This window comes from Ursus maritimus, unplaced genomic scaffold (genome assembly GCF_017311325.1).
Source record: "Ursus maritimus isolate PB19 unplaced genomic scaffold, ASM1731132v1 scaffold_7, whole genome shotgun sequence".
In the NCBI taxonomy this organism is placed as follows: domain Eukaryota; kingdom Metazoa; phylum Chordata; class Mammalia; order Carnivora; family Ursidae; genus Ursus; species Ursus maritimus.
The window spans coordinates 69,645-93,384 of record NW_024426885.1 but is presented as its reverse complement, the minus strand read 5'-3'; the positions used below and the strand labels follow the sequence as shown (position 1 = coordinate 93,384).

Genomic DNA, 23,740 nt, shown 5'->3' with positions numbered 1-23,740 from the left:
TCTGTCGGTGCTGTTAAAAACCATGCAGCAGCCCAGGTTGCGCGCCCCACAGCCACTCTCCCAGCCCTCGCTTCCAGGGCTGGCACGTTTCTGTCCTTTGTGCTTCTAACACCGCCAGCCGCCCCCAGTTCCCACACGCTCTCCTGAGCTCCCTGTTTCAGTGTGGTTCACGCGCACTCTGGAGCGCCGGTTTTCAGTCTGGTCGTACGCATTCCCGGGCTCTTGGTCTCAGTCTGCATTCTCACAGGTGCTGGTCCGGGAGTCTGGCCCGGGAGTCCGGTGTGCTCCCCAGTGCAGGTGGCTACCGCTTCCTGGTGCTTGAAAGCGGCAGGTCCCTCCCCCTTCCGTTTATCTTCTGATATCTGTGCGCGGATTCACGGCTCCCCACTTTGTACCTCAATACTCAGTGCTGGAGATGTTTGTTTATAGAGACCCAGATGTATCTTCCTGCGTCTCAGGCTGATTCTGTGGGTGTTCAGGATGGTCCGGTAGATATCCAGCTCAACTCAGGGGACCAGCTGAAGGAGGGGTCCCCTACTCCTCCGCCATCTTTTTCCTTCCTCCTCAACAACATTTGTTGTTTCCTGTCTTATTAATTTTTGCCATTCTAACTGGTGCATACTTTTTTTTCCTGTTTTTGGCTTATTTATTTATTTTTATTATATTCAGTTAGCCAACATATAGTATATCATTTGTTTTCAATGTAGTGTTCAACAATTCATTAGTTGCATATAACACCCAGTGCTCATCACCATACGTGCCCTCCTTAATGCCCATCACCCAGTGACCCCATACCTCCACCCCCTCCCTTCTGTAACCCTCAGTTTTTAAATTATCAGAATTATCTTTGTTTCCCCGTTGATGGATACAGGCTGCTCTCATGCTGGTGTTTTCCGACAGCCCTGTGGGGGAGGGTTAGAACCTGCTTCAGATCTGTGCAGCTGGATGTGGGCTGTCTCCTAATGGGGTTTCCTGTAGGACAAAAGGAGAGAAGCAGCCAATTAGGTTTTTGGCAGGATCCAAATTGGGATGGGTCTGAGAGCAAAGCCCTTCAGATGAGCTGCCTCCAGGGAAGAACTGACATTCTGTGGACTTTTAAAAATCTACTTTGTAGCATTAGCATGAGGCTGCTGTTTGTAGAAGAGGAAAAGTTTATGACACTCTGATCCTCCGAAAGCAGTTCTCAAGGAAGCCCATCGTGCGCCAGGGCCCTTCTGGTGACCAGACTCCTGTCCTTGGTTCTTCCCTCAGGAATTTCATTCAGCCACGGCAGGCGGTGGGAGCAAATGCGCCGGTTTACTCTCATGACGCTGCGGAACTTTGCGATGGGGAAGAGGGGCATGGAGGAGCGCATCCAGAAGGAAGCCCAGCACCTGGTGCGGGCCCTTGCACAGACAGAGGGTTGGTTGACAAGTGCCCCTGGACATCTGGTGGGACGTTAAGGTTACCTCCCCATGCTTCCCTGAGCCCAGCACCACCCCGCTGGGACCATCTTCCCTCTTTTCTATCTGGAAAGTGTAGACCATTCATGGAAGTTTTCCTTAATTTTTGTAACCTTCCCTCTAACCAGCTCAGCCCACGGACCCTGCCTTCATCCTCGCGTGTGCTCCCTGCAACATTATCTGCTCCATCCTCTTTAACGAGCACTTCGACTACCACGACCAGGAATTCCTGAAGCTGATTAGGTTACTGAATGAAAACTTTTCCATATTGAGCTCTTTCTGGGCGCAGGTAAAGCCAATTATCTCTGGTTGTGAGATTACCCACAGCTGGTCCCAGGGTTGAGCCGGAGTGCAGAGGCGCAGCCTGGGCAGCAGGGGAGGCAGCCGGGCAGGGTGTGCGGGGTGGGGGGGGGGAGGGGCGATGGAAGGCAAGTGTCACTTACAGAGCACAGCTGAGGGCCCGTGGAGGGGCAATCGGGCTTCCCTCTGCCAGCACATCTCCTCTGAGGTCCCCACATGCTTCCCCGGCTCTTTGTAACACTGGCGGCAGTCCATGCTGAGATCCCGCACCCAGTAATGGGAAGGGGGTGGGGTCCCCTGGAACAGAGGCTTCAAGACCACACAGCCCTCTCTTGACTTTTGAATCCTGGTGATGGAATGGGGGTGTGACTTTTCCCTACAGCTCTACAGTTTGTGGCCATCGTTCATTCACTATCTTCCTGGAAGACACCAGAAAGTTTTTAAAAACATTCAGAATATAATGGATTTCATTTTGGAGAGAGTAGCACAGCACCAAAGGACTCCGAAGCCTGTGCAGCCCCGGGACTACACCGACTGCTTCCTCGAAAGGATGGAGGAGGTAGGTGGGGAGGCTGCCCTTGGAGCCGAGGTGTCTCCAGGCCCCTCGCGCTTCTGGGCTCCGCGCGCTCCGGTCCAAGCCTGAAAACCCCTGTCTGGAAGCCCCTGGGCCTCCACAGTGTGTTTTTCCACCACGGGGCTTACATGTGGCGTGCGCACCTTTCTCGCATGAACTGACTGGTGGCTGAGCGAGCGCGCCTGCTAGCGAAGTGACTGGAGTGCGACTGTTTGCGGCGCGGCGCTCCCCAGCTAGTCCTCCAACTGTGGATAAGCTGGCTGATACGCACGGTGACAGTTGGCCCCATCGCTGCTTTGGGAGCCCAGGTCACCTTACTCTAATGCCTGGACAGAGCCCGCCATGGGACATAAGCGCATTGGGGACGCTGACCATGCTTACCTATCTGTGTGTGAGTCCATGCACGCGAACGTTTATACACAAGCAGGTCTTGTTTTTTTTATCTTTTCTTCAAGACTATGTCAAAAGTGAAATATCTCAAAGTGTATTTTCCACTATGCAAAATGTTAGAAATAATTTCTTTGCTGATTACAAATTAGGTATCAAATGAAAATCACTTAAGCAAAAAAAAAAAAAAAGACATAAAAATAATCATTCATATACACAGTAAGTATTCAACCTCCTAACGACTTATTACTGTTTCTAACCTGTATCTGTCTGTATTTAATAGAGGACCTATTATGAAATCATGTATCTGATTACTCCATTATCTACAGGAAAAACATGATCCATATTCTGAATTTAATTCGGAGAACCTAGCAGCTGTTAGCTTAAATCTGTTCAGCGCTGGCACTGAGACAGTCAGCAGGACACTGTGGCTGGCACTGCTGACCCTGCTGAAACACCCAGAGGTGGAAAGTGAGTGGGGTGCTTCCTGCTGGGGGGCCGACACAGGGGGAAGAAGATAGCATCCCAGTTCTTCAACACAGTTATTTCTTCCGTGTACCTTGTTCATGTATTAGCTTTCCTTGATTAAAAGTTAATTAACACAGGTCCATCTTGTAAAAATTGGAAAATACAGAAAATTATGTAGACAAATTTTTAAAAATTCAGTAAGTACTCATATTCAGATAAAATTTATTCTTACATTTGGACAGCCTCCTGACTAAACCTCTTTTTGTGTGCATATGCACATTTTGCAAGTAATTAGAATTTTACTGCGTTGAACCTTTTTTTTTCACTTAGTAATATATCATGGGTTTGTTTACACATTATTAGGTTTTCTTTACTTTTTCTTCTTCTTTTTTTTTAGGAAGAGTTTTTTTTTTTAACTTAAATTCAATTAGCCAAGGTATAGTACGTTGTTGGTTTTTGATGTAACGTTCAATGATTCATCAGTTCAGCATAACACCCAGTGCTCATCACATCACCTGCCCTCCTTAATACCCATCACCCAGTTACCCCATCTCCTACCCACCTCCCTTTCCACAACCCTGTTTGTTTCCTGGAGTCAAGAGACTCAGATGGTTTGTCTTCCTCTCTGAATTCTTCCCATTCGGTTTTCCCTCCCTTCCCCTGTGGTCCTCTGTGCTATTCCTTAAGTTCCACATATTGAGTGAAACCGTATGATAATTGTCTTTCTCTGCTTGACTTATTTCACTTAGCATAATCCCCTCCAGTTCCCTCCATGTCGATGCAAATGGTGGGTATTCATCGTTTCTGATGGCTGAGTAATATTCCATTGCATATATGAACCGCATCTTCTTTATCCATTTGTCTGTTGAAGGGCATCTCGGCTCTTTCCACAGTTTGGCTATTGTGGACATTGCTGTTATGAACATTGGGTATTCTTATAAAATATTATTTTAAATTAGTATGTAATTTTTCATACTGAGGCATACCATAATTTATTTAACTATTTGTGAAAATTTTAATTGTTTTATATTTTTTGCTATGTCACACATAATTTGAAAAAAGTCATTGTACAAAAATTTTATATGCACTTGATATGGCCTTAGGATAAATTTTTAGAAATTGAACTGCTGTGTTAACAGGAATGAAAACCTGAAATAACTTTTGGTCATCATTTCCAGATTTTGATGTGTACTTTGGAAATCCCTGTGTATACATGCTGCCCTATAAAAGTAGGCAATAAATAAACTAGAATATTTAATCATGGTGAAGATGAAATGAAATGGCATAAATAATTTTTTGAGCAGTGAAAGAGGAAGGAATTAGTTTCTGAATCTCAAACCTCATTTCTCACTTGAGGGTAGGCGTGTGACACACCTGTCCCACCCGTGTTGTCCATCGGCTCTGTGGCTCGGGACAGGCATGTGCATTCTCAATCCAGTCTCCCGCTTGGTACAAAGCAGCACAAAGTGAGAGCTTAGGGCCCATCTCCAGTGCTTCTGTGTTCTCTGGAGCTATTTCATAAAATTAGAATAGCTGTCTCTTGAAAGCTTTAAGGAAATCAGCACTTTCTTGGCTTAGGAAGTTTTGTTCCAAAAGCAGTGTGTGGTTATAATGAAACAGTCTTGGTTTCAATCCTGGCTCCAAAGTAGGATAGAGCCTCCATGAGGTTATTTGATGTCCCTGAATTGTAGTTGTTTCCTCTTCGAAACAAGAATATTGGGGCACTTGGGTGGCTCAGTTGGTTAAACATCTGTCTTCGGCTCAATTCATGATCCCGGGTCCTGGAATCGAGCCCCGTGTGGGGCTCCCCACTCAGCAGGGAGTCTGCTTCTCTCTCTCCCTCTGCCCCTCCCCACTCCCCCATTCCCCGCTTGTGCTCTCTTGAGTGTGTGCTCTCTCTCAAATAAATAAAATCTTAAAAAAACCCCAAGAATATTAAAACCTACCCTAGAGTGTTGTTGAGAGGAACAGGTTTCTAGCTGATTGTCTCTAAAGAGGTACTTAGTCAGAATTTTCCCCACCACTTCTCATAAATTTTCAGAATAATGGTTGCTGGTGACATCTTAGTCTTCTGGAGACAGCATTTTCTGCGTTCTCAGCTTGCAAAGATCCGTGTGGAACTGAATGGTTGTAACCCTGCCCTCTTAATTCTCGCAAACAACACGTGAACGATTCAGGCACGAACAGGATCACCCTGCAGAGGGTCCTGAGCACATCCTGCTTTACAGGCAATTTCAGTCAAACCAAACACGTTCTTACCACAGCTTCACACAGCATGACTTACAGAAGGGAATGCTTTGCTTTGTGAGTTTGTAGGTTTGAGTTTCTATACCCCTGTAGCCCAGTTTCGGATGACATTTCAGGCTGTCATCAGGATGGCTTATGAGTGACACTATTGTTTCATGTAGGCAGAGTTCACGAGGAAATTGACAGAGTGGTGGGCCGGGACCGGGTCCCCTGCATGAAGGACAGAGCCCAGATGCCCTACACAGATGCCGTGGTGCATGAGATCCAGAGATACATCAATCTCATCCCCTCCAGTCTGCCTCATGTTGTGATTCAGGACACCAAATTCAGACAGTTCTTCATTCCTAAGGTCAGTCATCTTCCTCCTTTAATTTTTTAAAATTATGACAATTAAGTGCCTGATTTTTTAATTTTATGGGAAGTAGATTTCTATTAGCCCCATTGGCTGACCCTGTGTAAGTAAAAACTTTACAAAAAATTACTTTTTACTTAAGAGGCATTTTAGTAATTATGGTCAGAATTGGTTTATATCTTAAAAGATAGGAGAAAAAATATTTGGGGCCATTTTTATTCCAGAAATTTCATAATTTCTATTATAATTTGCACCTAAACAGTACTTAAATAAAACTCTAGAATGCTCATGAGATAGACCTAAGGAAGAGAAAAGGAATATTGGAAAAGAGAAAGGAAAGACTGAAGTCTAATAAGTAAATGATGAAATTAGAAGGTAGAGAAAGAATAACAGTGCAGACACTAAGAGAGCACAAATGAAGTCATAATACCAAAAAGAAAATAATGATTAAAAAAATAAATAAGATCTAGATTCGGGGGAAGATTGTTAAAATAATAAACCTTTAGAGAGACTGATTAAGAACAAAAGAGTTGAGGGAATAAATCAAATAATCAACTAAAAAAACAGAAATTCTTATAAAAATTGGAATATATTTGGATTTAAACAACAGTAAGACATAAAAGGAAAATTACATGGGCAGCAAGAAGGGAACTGAAAAAAATGCATGCTGCAGAACTCTTCTTTTTTATTTAGGAACAAATATGATATTTTCTGATAAAAATTTATGATCTTAAATTCATATGATAGAAAAGATGGGTTAGGTACATCAGCAATGGTGAAACACAAATTATTTTGTATTTATTTAAAGAATATCCATTTAAAATGGAGTCAAAAATTATAAGAAATAAAGTTATAGAATTAATCTAACAAAATCTGTGCAGGACATTTGTGGAGAAAATTAACAAGCTATTGAAGGGCATTAAGAATACCTAAATAAATAGAGAAATTTTTAATATGTTAGTAGAGAAAAACCAACACCAAGATGACATTTTTCCCATATTAATCTATAAATTCATTTCAATTCAAATAAAATTTTGAACGTGTTTTCCATGGAACACAACAAGAATATAGTAGAGTCATATAGAATGAAAACATGCCAAGAAAACCCACACAGATTTTTAAAGATAACAACGATAATATTAAGTTAGTGTCAGTGTTGGATATTGTGATTGTTTCAGATACTGGGGTTTCCCCCATGGAACAGAGTAGGGAGCCTAGAAGGAGACCCACACCAGCGTGTGTTATGAGGGGATATTATAAATTAGGGAAGGAAAATCCTGTTTAGTAAATGATGGCAGAAAAAAATATCAAGTCCCTACCTCACAGAAAAAGTATTTCTGGAAATATTAAGTACTTTCATGTAAAAAGTAGATTTAATTCATTTATAATTATAGATGGGAGAATATTTTTTATGATATTGGGGCAGGAAAAGCCTTCTTAAACACAGTGGAAATGGCATGATCTTGAAGAAAACATGGCCAAATGTGATTCCATTAAAAGGGAAAGGCAACACAAGACCTGAGCTGAGCTAAAGACCATGGAAAATAACTGTAGTGCGTATAATTGACAAATAAATAACTTCTTAATTGTGTGAAGACCTCCCAAAGTCATAAGGAAATAAAACACAGAACAAGGAACAGAGGAACGAAACATAAAACTAAGAAATTCACAGACTAGAATACCTATAGGGTCAGCATGTGTATGGAAAGATATTCAAGCTTACTAGTAAGTGCAAATTAAAACTGTAAGTATGGTCTATAACACCCCAATTGGCTTTTAAAATTTTTATTCCAATAAAACCAACTTTGGTAAAAATGTGGGTGATTCACATGGATACAGGCTTTGAGAGATCCTAGCAGCTAGGAGCCAGAGATTTGACCCCCATGGGCAATAATGATGTGGCGGTCCATGTGAGGCAGGGGCTAGACCTGACCCCAGAATGAAGATGGTGGGCTCTATGAGACTCAGAATTCCTCTCACAAGCCAACAAGCAAAAAGGAGAATCATCACTGCCAAGGATTCTGGGTAAGGAAAAAGCCCAGTCCTATGCCATGCCTAGGCTTGGAAACAAACATTTCACTGATATTAGGGTGCAGAACTCACAGACAGTGGATATGCACGCGCACACACACACACACACACACACACACAAACCTTGTACATAAGTGTCTACAGCAGCATTCTTCGTGGTAGCCAAAAAATGGAAACAGCCCAATGTCCACAACTCACGAATAGATTAAAAAGAAGTGGTCTATCCATACAATGGAATATTGTTCAGTCATAAAAGGACTGATGTACTGATTCATGTTACAACACATATAAACCTTAAAAATAATACGCTAAGTGAGAGAAGCAAGACCACAGGATGCATATCGTATGATTTCATTTATATGAAATGTCTGGATTAGGAAATCCATAGAGCCAGATATTAGACTAGTGTTTCCTAGGTTTGGAAGTCAAGAGGAATGGGGAACAGGGGTTTCTTTGGGGTGAATAAAATGTTTAAAATTAGGCGATGTTTACACAACTCTGTGGATATGCTAAAAACCAGTGAACTGTATGCTTTAAAAGGTTAAATTTTATATGTAACTCATATCCCAATAATGCTGTTATTTAAATACATATGTAATTATTTTAAATTTTAAAGGGTAATAGTTGGTCTAAACAGCATAATGATTCTATTATACACAGCTGAGGTGAGAAATAATGTCCTGACAGATCCGGGGAAGACTATTCAGGATGCACTGCAGGGAAATAAAGGGAAATACGATATGAGAGGAGGCTCTGAGACATGGAGATGGGAAGGGCAAATTGCAATATTATTGTGAGATTTACAAAATAAAGAGAATGTAGAAGAGACAATATTTTAAAAAGAGAGCGTATTTTGTGACTTAATTTTTTTCAAAAAAAAAAACAAGCCTGTACCCAATTTTCGCTTGCATAACCCTCCAATTTACACCGTTCTCATCACTTTGTGTTTCCTCGAGCACAGCCTTCTCCTAAAGCAGCGTCTTTTGCAGCTGCATATTTACATATACAATATGTACCAGCATCATAGTTCACATCTTTGCTCAGAAAAAGAGAAGTATCATCTACTCGACTATAATGGTTTGTTTATAAACAACATCTGTCTTCTCTTTCAGTTCTGTACTAACTGTTGCGGCTCCATTTGTAACCCTTAATAAATAATTTTGCTTTTCATTAAAAAGTATCAAACAAAATTTCTTGAATTTAGTTCTGCTGTAAATAGGTTCACAAAATTTCCCTCTCTCAGTAATATTTTCTGTTATTATCTTTCAAGGTTTGCCTTGGCTCTGGGAACTGGCTCTTGTGTGGGGGGAAGGCAGATCCAAGGATGTGTGTTTTAGAGTCTGTGTTTACACAGTGGAAACGCCAGGGAAGCCTTAGGGTCTATTTCACATCCATGGCCTGGACCAGTGTCCTATCCATTTGCTTGGAAACTTCAGCAGCAGTTGCCACCTGACTCCCCCAAATGTGTCATTTGCCCCTGACCTGTTGCTCCCACAGACGCAGGCAATGCTGTGGACACAGCATCGTGACATAGCCGCTGCCCTCACAGTCATCCCATCTTCCAGCAATTGACACTGGGCTCTCTGGAAAGAAGTTTCTCATTTAACTATTAGATGTTCTTGGTTTTAGGGCACAACTGTGTTCCCATTGCTCTCCTCTGTCTTGTACGACAGTAAAGAGTTTGTGAACCCACAAAGGTTTGACCCGAACCATTTTCTGGATAAAAATGGAAACTTTCGGAAGAGTGACTTCTTCATCCCCTTCTCTATTGGTAAATAAAACTCCACATTTCTGACCATCTATCAATTTAATCCATTAAAATGGAATCACAGATAAATCAATTCAGTATATTTTAAAATATATTTTATAACAAAATGATTGTGGAAATGATTATGAAATGATTTTCATTTGTCCCTGTAATATATGGCAATCTAGAAAAACAGTAAAGCAAAAATCAAATTATTTCTTTTTTTAATAAAATTCCTTAATTTATTTTTTTAATGTTTTTTTATTACATTATGTTAGTCACCATACAGTACATCCCTGGTTTCTGATGCAAGGTTCGATGATTCATTAGTTGCATATAACACCCAGTGCACCATGCAGTACATGCCCTCCTTACTACCCATCACCAGTCTATCCCATTCCCCCACCCCCTCCCCTCTGAAGCCCTCAGTTTGTTTTTCAGAGTCCATAGTCTCCCATGCTTCATTCCCCCTTCTGATCACCCCCCTTTCTTTATCCCTTTCTTCCCCTACCGATCATCCTAGTTCTTATGTTCCATAGATGAGAGAAATCATATGATAGTTGTCTTTCTCTGCTTGACTTATTTCACTTAGCATTATCTCCTCCAGTGCCATCCATGTTGCAGCAAATGTTGAGAAATCGTTCTTTCTGATATCTGAGTAATATTCCATTGTATATATGGACCATAGCTTCTTAATCCAATCATCTGTTGAAGGGCATCTCGGTTCCTTCCATGATTTAGCTATTGTGGACAATGCTGCTGTGAACATTGGGGTGCATATGGCCCTTCTCTTTACTACGTCTGTATCTTTGGGGTAAATACCCAGTATTGCAATGGCTGGGTCATAAGGTAGCTCAATTTTTAACTTTTTAAGGGACCTCCACACTGTTTTCCAGAGTGGCTACACCAACCTGCATTCCCACCAACAATGTAGGAGGGATCCTACAGCAATTGCTGTTTCCTGCCTTGTTGATTTTTGCCATTCTAACTGGTGTAAGGTGGTATCTTAGTGTGGTTTTGATTTGAATTTCCCTGATGGCTAATGATTTTGAACATTTTTTCATGTGTCTGTTGCAAATTTGTATGTCCTTTTGGAAAAGTGTCTGTTCATATCTTCTGCCCATTTTATGATTTGTTTATTTGTTTCTCGCGTATTGAGTTTGAGAAGTTCTTTGTAGATCTTGGATACCAGTCTTTTATCTGTAGTATCATTTGCAAATATCTTCTCCCCATTCCAGTGGAGCTGCCTCTTAGTTTTTTTATTGTTTCCTTGGCTGTGCAGAAGCTTTTATTTTGATGAAGTCCCATGTTCATTTTATCCTTTTGTTTCTCTTGCCTTTGGGAGATGTGTCATGAAAAGTTGCTTTGGCCGATAGTTGTAGAGGTTGTTCCCTATCAGTTGTCCTCAGGATTTTGATGGATTCCCGCATGTCTCACATGGAGTCTTTCATCCATTTAGGAGTTTATCTTTGTGTATGGTGTGAGAGAGTGCTCAAGTTTCATTCTTTTGCATGCAGCTGTCCAATTTTCCCAGCACCATTTATTGAAGAAGACTGTCTTTTTTCCACTGGATGTTTTCTCTTGCTTTCTCAAAAGTAGTTTGCCCAAGAGAGCCGAGGGGTCCATTCTGGAGTTCTCTATTCTGTTCCATTGGTCTATGTGTCTGTTTTTGTGCCCAGTACCATGCTGTCTTTGTGATCACAGCTTTGTAGTACAGCTCAATCCGGCATTGTAATGATGCCCCCAGCTTTGTTTTCCTTTTCAGACAGTTCCTTGGAGATTCGGGGTCTTTTCGGTTCCATACAAATTTAAGGACTATTTGTTCCAGTTCCTTAAAAAAGGTCTCTCGGCATTTTGATCGGGATAGCATTGAAATTGTAATTGCTCTAGGTAGCATGGACATTTTAGCTATGTTAATTATTGATCCATGAGTATGGAATATTTTTCCATCTTTTTACGTGTCTTCCTCAATGTCTTTCAAGAGTGATTTATAGTTTCTAGAATATAGATCCTTTCGTCTCTGGTTAAGTTAATTCCAAGGTAATGTATGGTTTTTGGTGCTTGTAATACGGCATGGATTCCTAATTTCTCTTTCTTCGGTCTCGTTATTCAGTGTTAGAATGTAACTGATTTCTGAGCCTTGATTTTTGTATCTCGCCACATACTGACTTGCTCATAACTTCCTTTTTTTTTTAAAGATTTTATTTATTTATTCAACAGAGATAGAGACAGCCAGCAAGAGAGGGACACAAGCAGGGGAGTGGGAGAGGAAGAAGCAGGCTCATAGCGGAAGAGCCTGAAGTGGGGGCTTGATCCCATAAGCATGGGATCATTCCCTGAGCTGAAGGCAGGCGGCAACCTCTGTGCCACTGCAGGCGCCCCTGCTCTATAACTTCTAATAGTTTGGGGCGTGGATTCTTTTGGGTTTTTCCATATAGAGTATCATGTCATCTGCGAAGAGAGAAAGTTTGACTTTCTTTCTTTGCCGATTTGGATACACTTTTATACCTTTTGTTGTCTGATTGCTGTTGCAAGGACTTCCTAGTACTATGTTGAATAATAGTGGCGAGAGTGGGCATCCTTGTCGTGTTCCTGATCTTAAGGGGAAGGGGTTCCAGGTTTTCCCGTTGAGAATAATATTTGCTGTAGGCTTTTCATAGATAGCTTTTATGAGCTTGAGAAATGAACCCTCTGATTCCTACACTCCTGGAAGGTTTTTAATCAGAAAAGGATGCTGTATTTTGTCAAATGCTTTTTCTGCATCTATTGAGAGAATCATATGATTTCTGAATTTTTGTTTCTGGATAAAATCTAAGACCCTGATAGATTTGCGAATGTTGAACCACCCTTGCATCCCAGGTATGAATCCCACTTGGTCATGATGGATAATCCTTTTAATGTACAGTTGGATTCTATTAGCCAGGATCTTGTTGAGGATTTTGGCATCCATATTCATTAGGGAAATCGGTCTGTAATTCTCCTTTTTGTTGGGGTCTTTGCCTGCTTTGGGGATCAAGGTAATATTTGCCTCATAGAATGAGTTTGGTAGCTTTCCTTCTGTTTTTATTTTTTGAAATAGCTTTAGGAGAATAGGTATTATTTCTTCTTTGAATGTTTGGTAGAATTCCCCAGGAAAACCGTCTGGGCCTGGGGTTTTGTTATTTGGAAGATTGTTTATCACTGACTCAATCTCTTCATAATTAATTGGCCTGTTTAAAAAATCAATTTCTTCCTGTTTCAGTCTTGGTAGTTTATGGGTTTCCAGGAAGGCCTCCATCTCTTCCAAGTTGCTTGAGTTTTGGCATATAGCTGTTGATAAAGTTTTAAATAATCCTTCAATTTCATTGTTGTTGGTTGTGACCTCTCCTTTTTATTCTATTTTATTAATGTGGGTCCTTTCTCTATTCTTTTGATAATCTTGCCAGAGGTCTGCTGCAATTTTATTGATTCTCTCAAAAGAACCAGCTTCTAGCTCTGTTGAACTACTCTACTGTACTCTGGTTTCTAATTCAGTTGATTTCTCCTAATCTTGGTCTTTGCTTCTCTGCTTAGTGGATTGGCCTGTCCCTCTGTTGCTGTTCCAGCTTCTTGGGGTGAGAATATAAAAACTGCATTTTAGGTTTTTCTATTCTTTTGAGTGAGGCTTGGATGGCTATGTATTTCCCCCTTAGGACTGCCTTTGCTGTGTCCCATAGGTTTTGGACTGTTGTGTTTTCATTCTCGTTGGTCTCCATAAATTGTTTAATTTGATTTTTGATTTCCTGGTTTATTGAATCATTCCTGAGCAGGATGGTTCTTAGTCTCCAAGTGTTTGAGTTTCTTCCAAATTTTTCCTTGTGGTTGAGTTCCACTTTCAAAGCGTTGTGGTCTGAGAATATGCAGGGAATAATTTCAGTCTTTTGGTATTGGTTGATACCTGTTTTGTGTCCCAGAATTATGGTCTATTTTTGAGAATGTTCCATGGGCATTAGAATAGAATGAGTATTCTTTGGTGCAGGGGTGTAGTGTTCTATATATATCTATGAGGTCCAACTCATCGAGTATGGAATTCAAAGCCTTTGATTCTTTGCTTAGTTTTTGCAAGGGTGTTCTGTCTATTTCTGATAGTGGGGTGTTGAGGGTCCCCTACTATTAATGTATTTTTATCTATATGTCTCTTTATTCTGGTTAAGAGTTTGGCCATTGTGTATCTTGCTCTCCCCTGTTGGGCTTATATATTTATAATTGTCATATCCACTTGTTGAATACTTCCTTTAAGAATAATATAGTGCCCTTCTGTGTCTCTAACTATAGTCTTTAGTTTAAAATCCAATCTATCTGATATGAGAATTGCTACCCCAGCTTTCTTTTGAGGTCCATTTGCATGAAAGATGGTATTCCATCCCTTTACTTTCATTCTGAATGTATCTTTGGGTTGAAAATGAGTCTCTTGTAGACAGCAAATGCATGGGTCATTTCTTTTTATCCAATCTGCAAGCCTGTGGCATTTATGGGAGCATTTAGGCCATACATTGAGACTGAATATTGAGAGATATGATTTTAATGATGCCATGTTGCCAGTAAAGTATTTGTTTGTATCGGTTGTGACTTTCTGTTCTGTATCACTCTTGGGGCCTTTTTACCTTTATAGAACCCCCCTTAATATCTCCTGTAGGGCTGGTTTCATGGTTACAAAGTTGGTTAATGACTGGTGATTCTGGAAGGTCTTTATTTCTCCATCAATTCTGAATGACAGCCTTGCTGGATAAAGGATCCTTGGCTGCATGTTTTCTCTGGAAAAGAACTTTAAAAATGCCCCCCAACCTTTCTCTCATTCAGGTCTGTGTGGAGACAGGTCTGACGTAATTCTGATGCCTTTGCCTTGGTATGTGAGAAATTTCTTTGCCTGGCCTTTCAATACTGTATCACTTGGATCTGATTTTGCAAGATGCACTAGGCGTGGCGTGGTGTAGGTTTGTCATGGTTGAGCTTGCAGGAGGGTCCACTCTGCCTCTTGGACGCGAATGTTTGTTTCCCTTGCTAGATTAGGTTAGTTTTCAGCTACAGTTTGTTCAAATATCTGCTTCTAGACCTCTGTTTTCTCCACCCCCTCGGAGATCCGATGATTCTGACATTGGATCATTTCATTGAGTCAGTAATCTCCGTAACCTACATTAGAGTAGATTATGTTTTTTTTAAACTCCAGCTTCTATTTTAGCTTTTTCTTCTACTAACCCATCCTCCAATTGCTGATTCGTTCTTCTGCCTCCATTCACCCTGGCGGTCAGAGCCTCTGTTTTTGACTGCATTTTGGCTCATAAATTTTTAATATCTGCCAGATTCGCTCTCATTTCCACCCTTAGAGATTCTATATTCTCATTAACATTTTCGTTAATACTTTTCAAGTCTACACATCATCTTTGACCATTGTTACTCTGAATTCCATTTCTGATAGATTTGGTTACATCCATATCCATTAGTTCTGTGGCAGAGGCCACAGACTCATTGTCTTTTCTTTGCTGGGGGGATTTCTCCTTCTCGTCATTCTGATGAGGAGAGGTTGCATGGGTTGTCCAGAGCCCAAATTATTGACCAGGACCCAGGCGTCACCCTTGTTTTATAGGGATCTTAGGGATGTGGGCTTTGATTTTCAACCTGCCTTCTTGGGGAGGGGCCTGCTGCGCCAATACTCAGGCAACCCTGTTGGGTAGGGTCTCCATGTCTCCCCAATACTCAGCGCTGGGATGTTCATTTGTAGAGATAAGATGATCTCTAGCGTCTCAGGCTGATTCTGTGGATGTTCAGGCTGGTCTACGGTACCTATCCAACTCGACTGAGAGGACCAGCTGAAAAAGGGATCCCCTCTCCTCCACCATCTTAACCCCTCTCCTCAAATTATTTCCTAAACACACACATGACATTAATCTCCAGAATGTGAAGGAGGTTGCCCCTCCCGCTCAATGTGAACTTTTCACAAAACAATACTCATGTCACTTCCTCTGGTACCTGGAGATGATCACCCAGGGAGCTTCCTGTCCCTGTCATTCTGATGGGTAACCTTGCAGACAGCAGGCTCAGTACTCAACCATCCTTGGTGGGCAAAGAACCCAAGAACTCTGTATGATAAAAATTTCCATTTTCCTTTGTCAATCTTTACAAGTCAATTAATAAAATGATTTTCCAGGAAAACGGGCATGTCTTGGAGAAGGTCTTGCTCGAATGGAGATATTTTTATTCCTGACCACCACTCTGCAAAATTTTACCTTAAAGCCTGTTGTTGATCAAAAGAGAGATGAGCACTGACTCAGTCTATAATGGGTTATTGAGAATTCATCCATCTTTCAAACTCTGCTTCTTACAGACCAAAATAAAAAACAAGAGGAAAGGAGGAGTGTGTCAATCAAACAAAAATATCTTTCTACATCAGGCGTTAGGCATCGACAATGTTAAAACCAACCCTACAAGATATATTTCTTTAATCAATCAGAGCTCACATAGAATAGATGTTCATTGTATATTAAGTAATTGCTGGTGTAAACAACTTCAGTCCTAGCTATCGACAACATCACGATTGGGCGTGAACCTCCTCCACAAGTCTCTTTATAATGGAAGATATTTCCTGGCATGAGTGCACTTCACCAAGGGAAAGCTATTAGGAAGAATGTGATTTCTGCTTCCACCAAGGATGTAAGAAACTAATGAGTATTACCCTAATGACAAGAAAGAGCCAGACAGGCCGCAGGTCAAAACTTTCTTACCCTCACAGAGCTATGAAGCAGCCTAAAATCCTTGGAGGGGACAGAGCCCTCCTAAAGGGGAGCAGGGAGGAAGCCATAGTGTGGAAGGAAAGAGAAGTCTGCCCAAATGCTAATGGATTGTCCAGAGCCCAAGTTTGGGCTAGAATAGCTAATGGTGGCTTGGACAGGAAAGGGAGGGGGCTTCATTCTCTTTCAGAAGCTTACAAGAAAGATGAGGTGAGGACTAAAAGCTAAGGGAGAGTGCTCTAAGTGATGCAGATATGCAAGAGGGACTGAGCTGTGTGGATCTGGCATGAAACCACCACACTACTAACCCTTCTTCCTCAAGATGCCAAAGTTGTGAGGAAAGGTTGCAGGCAATGACTCAGTGCTCTGGAGACAGATAGAAGCAAAAGCCCTGTGCCCGTGAGGCAGGGCAAGGAGAAGACTACTGGGCCCAGGGATGCTATACGAAACCAAGCCCTGAGGAGGGAGTTAGTTGTGAGGCAGGCATCTTACCCCCGAGCAGCATGGCACAGAGGGGGAAGAGGGACAGGAGACACCCTCCCCAGGTGCAAAAGTGTGCTACAGGGCTCAGATGGATCAGAACACAGAGGGATTGTCTGCCCCCACTATGAGCCCAGAACCTGTAACAAGCAACCATCCACTACAGGAGGGACTCAAGAACAATGGAGGAAGGTTGGACCCACAAGAACAGACCAAGCTGCAGTGGCTGAGAAAGCTAAAGTATGGACACTAAACCTGAACTAAAGGGCATCCCAACACCCCAAGCCTTGTGCCCTATGCCCAAGGTGGTGAAATGATTCTCCTGCAGAGAATTTGAAGTCTTGGCACAAAGAAGTAATGCTAAAGCAAAATACAAATTTAGCTCAACTCTTGTCTGGATTGTTTCAACTTTCCACATCAATGAGCTTGACAGGTAAGAGTCATGCCCATTTCCAGGATAATTACTATTTACCTCAGTTTTTCCTGTACCACACGTGATGTTGAGCATTGAATTTAAGAAACTATACACACAAAATAGCAAGGGAAAAACTCGACACTAAAAGCATCAATAGGACCGGTTCAGAATGACGAGATGTTGGAACTCTTGAGCAAGGACCTTAAAACCAAAGTCTAGTGGAAAGTGGAAAGCATGCATGAGAAGATGGAAGAGGCAGTGATGGGAAATATAAAAACAGAATCAAGAGTGGAAATGCTAAAATAAACATCCTGACATCAGCAATGAAAATCTGATGGTCTCATCAGTTGCCTCAGTGGGGGAGAGACTTGTGGTTAGTACCAGGTATGCTCTTTCTAAGAATACCATATCATTATCCAAGTCCCCATACTTAATTAATGTCTTCATCCTATAATAAAGTCTGATAATGTTGGGATTAATTTACTAGGAGAATATTTTTTTAACACATTATTTTGTCGCTTTAAAAGCATATTGAGAGTGAGGAGTCAGAATTATGCTGAAGAGTAGGAACCTTAGTTTCATCTGGTCAAGGAATTCACCTAGATAACTATCAAATCATTCTGAATTCCTGTGAACTCAACCCAGGGGATCTAAGAAAAGCAATAGCTGCAACTCTACAAATAGAAAAGTGACCACTTTCTGCAGGTAGGATGTGTGGAGAAGTGAATCCCAGGTGATACATGGGAACTAAACCATGGGGGCAGGAGCCTGTATAAGCTGGCTACTGGCAAATGAATATATAGCAGTGGAGCACAATATTGGAACTTTTAGAAGTTTGCTCAGTGAAGCACATCACTCAGGTGGCTAAGCACAGGGGGTGGAACTTTAGCTAGGGACAGTGTGGTCTCAGGATCCTCAGGGTCTAGGAAGACCAGATGTGCCTGAGTGCAGCAGAATTCCCAAGCATCAGGCTGGGAAGGCTGGAGTGGCAAACAGTGAGCCAGGAATGGGCTCTCAGCTCAGGATTGCCATAAACTGTGAACTGCAGCACAGTTGGGCAGCTGTGCTGTGAACAGGGGCCAGTAGATGGCAACAGACCAGTGAGACCCCCTTCCTCCCCTAGGAGGAGCAGCGCGGGAGTGCGCCCCAGGAGTCTGCAGGGTTTGGAGACTCTAAATGGGGTCATGTGCCAGAGAAATGCTCCATACGAGGCTTGGTGAGCACAGGTGTGCTGGAGACCAGGAGACAGGAGTGATTGACTGCTTTTCTCTGGGGGCACATTGGTGAGCCCTGAGCTTTTTGGCTCCTAGGCTGCAAGAGGTTTTGGAGGCTGCCACTTTCATTCTCACCCTCTAAAGCTGTGAGGAAAGCCTTCACCGGGAACAAAAGCCACAAAGATCAAACTGGAGCAGATTACTTAGCCAGGCCCCTCTGGCAAGGAACAGTACTAATTCTGCCTGGGGCAAAGACACTTGAGAATCAAAAGCAACAGACCCTACCCCAGAAAATCAGCAAGAACATCCAGCCAACATCAAGTTTACCAACCAATAGAGCACTGCAAAACTCCAGTGCCCAGGGGACTAGAGCACATAGAATTTATGGCTTTTTCCCGTGATTCTTTAGTCTTTCAACTTAAATTTAAAAGATTTACTTCCTTTCTCAACCGATTTATTTTATCAATTCCTTTTTAAAATATTTTTTTATTTCCATTTTTACAGTTACATTCTATCCTTTCATTGTGTTTAATTTTATTTTTTTGTACATATATAAGTTTTCTTTCTTTACAGTTTTGAGATGTAGTTTTTTCTAACTGATCAAAATACACTCCAAAGATAGTGTATGCCTCTGCTCTGTTCACTTGTCAGTTTATATCCCTTCCTTTTTGTTGTTGTTGGTTTTTCTCTTTGTTTTTTTCTTCTTTTAATTTTCATTTTTATTACATTCTATCCTTTTTCATTGAATTTAATTTTATTTGTACATATATAAGTTTTCTTTCTTGGTAATTTTGTGATCTAGTTTTATAAAAAACAGACCCAAAAGCATACAGACTCCAGTCCCATTATCTATTCTTCTTACCTGTCCGATTTATATTTTCTTTTTCCTTTCCTTTCTTTTATTTTTTTTTTTTTCTATTCTTTTATTTAAATAATTCTTCTTTTTCTCCTACTTCTTCTTCTTCTTCTTCTTCTTCTTCTTCTTACTCTTTTCTTCTTCTTCTTTGTTCTTCCAGTATCCAGGTCTCTTCAAGTTTCCCTTAGGGTATATTCTCTGGGGTCGGATTGTTCCCATTTTTAGAATTTTTTTGTGTCTCTCATTCATCCTATTTTTCCTGGACAGAATGAAACGATGGTAGAAAAGCTCACTCAAAAAAGAGAACAAGAGGCAGTAGTGACTGCCAGGGACCTAATCAGTAGGGACATAAAATAAGATGTCGAACTAGAGGTTAAGAATAATATGTATAAAGAATATTAGCTGGGCTTGGTAAAACACGAAGACACTAGAAAATACCTTTCTGGAGACATAAAAGAACTAATATCTAATGAAATCAAAATCAAAAAGGCTATTAATGAGACACAATAATATAAAAATGGAGGCCCTAACTGATAAAATCAATGAGGCAGAAGAGAAATTAGTACAGAAGACCAAATGATGGAGAGGCAAGAAGCTGAGAAAAGAGAGATGAACAACTACTATGGATCACAAGGGAGAATTTGAGGTCGTGATACCATAAAAGCAAAATAATAGTTTAGAGTAATTGGGATCCCAGAATAAGAGGAAAGAGAGAGAAGGGCTGAAGGTATAGTTGGAGCAAATCATAGCAGGAGAATTCCCTAACCTGGGGAAGAAAACAACATCCAAGTCCGGGAGGCACAGAGAACCCCCTCAAAATCAATAAAAATAGGTATAAACACCACTGATATATAATAGTGAAGCTTGCAAATCTCAGAGACAAAGAAACATCTTAAAGCAGCTCAGGACAAGAGGTCTGGCAACCTACAAGGGTAGAAACATTAGATTGGCAGCAGACCCTCTCCACCAGAGACCTGACAGCATAAGAAAGGATAGCCGCGATATATTCAAGGACGTGCTAATGAATGAAAATATGCAGCCAAAAGTACATCTTTATCCTCGCTAGGATGTTATTTAAAAATAGAAGGAGTGATAAAAGCTTCGGAGCAAACGAAACTAAAAAGAATCTGTGATCACCAAAATGAGCCACTACAAGAAATATACATCACCTGGGTAAATTCATATCTTCTTAATACCCAACGCCAGGCTAACCCATCCCCTCACCCCCCACCCTTCTGAAACCCTCAGTTTGTGATGGGTATTAAGGAGAACTTATATTCCAGGAGCACTGGGTGTTATATGCAAATAATGAATCATAGAACACTATATCAAAAACTATGAAGTACAGTATGGTGACTAAAATAAGAAAATTAAAAAAAGGAAAAAATTTTATATCTCAGTAGTTACTCTGAAGGTAAAAATGGGCTAAATGCCCCAATCAAAAGGAACAAGTGTATCAGATTGGATTAAAAAAAAAGCTAGAATCATCCATATGTTGTGCAAGAGATTCATTTTAGACCCAAGACACACTCAGATTTAAAGTGAGGGGTGGAAAACTATTTATCATGCTAATGGACATCTAAAAGCTGGGTGGCAGTCCTTTATTAGACAAATTAGATTTTCAAGCCAAAGAACTGTAATAAGAGTTGAGGGAAGGACACTATATCATATTTGAAGGGTCTATCAACAAGAAATCTAACAATTGCAAATACTTATGCCCCTAACACGTGAGCAGCCAATTATATAAGCCAACTATTAACAAATTAAAGAAACACACTGATAATAATAGTGGGGGGACTTTAACACTGCCACTCACAGCCAATGGACAGATCATCTAAGCAGAAGATCAACAAGAAAACAAGGGCTGAATGACACTGTGGACCAGATGGACTTTACAGATATATTCAGAACATTCCATCCAAAAGCAAAGATAATACACTGCTCTTCTTGATACACGTGGAAATCCACCAGACTAGATCACATACTGGGTCACAACACAGGTCTCAATGCAAGTACCAAAACATTGGGATCATTCCCTGCATATTTTGGACCACAATGCTCTGTAACTGGAACTCAATCACAAAAGAAGAAGGAAATTTGGAAAGAACTCAAACACATGGAGGCTAAAAGAGCATCCTACAAAAGAATGAAAGGTCAACCAGGAAATTAAAGAAGAATTTTAAAATTCATGGTAACAAATGAAAATGAAAGTGCAACTGTTCAAAATCTTTGGGATGCAGCAAAGGAGAGATTATTCTGAGAGGAAGTACATAGCAATGCAAGCCTTTCTCAAGAAACAAGAAAGGTCTCAAATACACAACCTAACATTATACCTAAAGGAGCTAGAGAATAATAGCAAATGAAGTCTAAACCCAGCAGGAGAAGAGAAATACATAAAGACTAGGCAGAAATCAGATGAAATGGAAACCAAAAGAACAGTAGAACACATCATCAAAACTAGGAAATGGTTCTTTGGAAAATTAATAAAATCAATAAATCCCTGGCCAGACTTATGAAAAAGAAAGAAAGGCCCAAATAAAATAAATCACGAAATGGAAGAGGAGAGAAATATAAAATCAACACCAAGGTATACAAACAATTATAAGACATATTATGAGCAAGTATATGCCAACTAATTGAGCAATCTGGCAGAAATGGATGCATTCCTAGGGATGTATAAACTACCAAAACTGAAACGGAAGAAATAGAAAGATACAAACAGACCCATAACCACAAGGAAATGAATCACTAGTAAAAATCTCCCAACAAAAGAACAGTCAGGGCATTTGTGTCTTCCCAGAAATTCTTTTTTTTTTTAAAGATTTTATTTATTTATTTCGACAGAGATAGAGACAGCCAGCGAGGGGAACACAAGCAGGGGAGTGGGAGAGGAAGAAGCAGGCTCACAGTGGAAGGCCTGATGTGCGGGGCTCGATCCCATGCGCGGGATCCACGCCTGGGCCAAAGGCAGGCAGCTAACCGCTGTGCCACCCAGGCGCCCCTTCCCGGGGAATTCTATCAAAGCATTAAGAATGAAATAATATCCTACTTTTTTGAAGGTGTTTAAAAGGTGATATGGAAAGAAACACAAACTCATTCTATCGAGCTCGTATTACTGTTCCAATCTCAGACAAGACCCAGCAAGAAAAGAATTACAGACCAATATCCCTAAGAAGAACACAGATGCAAGAAATTCTCACCAAGGTACTATGCAATAGGATCCAACAGTACATTAAAAGGATTATTCACCACCATCAATTGGGATTTATTCCTGGGATGCAAGTTTGGTTCAACATCTACAAATCAATCAATGTGATACACTACAATAAAATAAAGAGGCAAAGACTTATAGTCCTCTCAATTGATGAAAAAAGCATTTGATAAAGTACAGCATCATTCTCTTGATTAAAACTCTCCACAGTGTAGGGATAGAAGGAACATACCCCAATATCAAAAGCCACCTACAAAAGCTCACAGTGGAATATCATGTCTCTCAATGGGGAAAAACTGAGCTTTTCCCTAATCAGGAACACGCAGGGATGCCTCTCACCACTGTTGTTCAACATAGCACCTGAAATCTTAGCCTCACATCAGACAACAAAAAGAAATAAAAGGCATCTGAATCTGCACAAGAAGAAATTAAACTCTCTCTCTTCACAGATGACATGATACTTTATGTGGAAAACCACAAAACACTCCAGGAAAAAAATGCTAAAACTGAAATACAGGAATTCATTGAAGTGGCGGGATATAAAATCAATGCACGAGAAATCAGTTGCATTTCTATACACCAACACTGAGACAGAAGAAGAGAGAAGGTAAGTCGGATTGCATTTACAATTGCACCCAAAACCATAAGATACCAGGAATAAACCCATCAAAGAGGCAAGGATCTATACTCAGAAAACTATAGAATATTATGTAGAGAAATTGAGGAAAATGCAAAAAATGGAAAAACTTTCCATGCTCGTGTATTGAGAAGAACAAATATTGTTAAAATGCCTATGCTACCCAGAGCAATCTACACATTCAACGTAATCCCTATCAAAATGCCATCCAACTTTTTCCACAGAGCTGGAACAAATAGTTCTAAAATTTGTATGGAACCATAAAAGACCCCAAATAGCCAGAGGAATGTTGAAAAGAAAGGCCCTAACTGGTGGCATCACAATTCCAGACTTCAAGCTTGTATTACAAAGCGTGAATCCATCAAGATAAGCATGATACTGGCACAAAAACAGACACATGGATCAATGGAACAGAATAGAGATTCAAGAAATGGACCTCAACTCTATGGTCAACTAATCTTTGACAAATCAGGAAAGAATATCAATGGAAAAAAGACAATCTCTTCCAACAAATGGTGTTGGGATAATTGGACAGCCACATGCAGAAAAGTGAAAATGGACCATTCTGCTTCCTTATACAAATCAAGACTGAAAATGGATGAAAGAGCTCAGTGTGAACAGGAATACATCAAAATC

General features: G+C 40.7%; 1 protein-coding gene across 1 annotated transcript in view; it reads left to right on the top strand.

Moving 5' to 3' along the window:
* The window catches only part of LOC103659697 (cytochrome P450 2C23-like), a 35,925-nt gene that overhangs the window by 8,418 nt on the left and 3,767 nt on the right, over positions 1-23,740 (top strand). The window contains exons 3-8 of the mRNA XM_040624282.1: positions 1,252-1,401; positions 1,571-1,731; positions 2,125-2,301; positions 3,033-3,174; positions 5,580-5,767; positions 9,431-9,572. Coding sequence (XP_040480216.1) covers positions 1,252-1,401; positions 1,571-1,731; positions 2,125-2,301; positions 3,033-3,174; positions 5,580-5,767; positions 9,431-9,572 — 960 coding nt within the window. The remainder of the gene's footprint in view (positions 1-1,251; positions 1,402-1,570; positions 1,732-2,124; positions 2,302-3,032; positions 3,175-5,579; positions 5,768-9,430; positions 9,573-23,740) is intronic.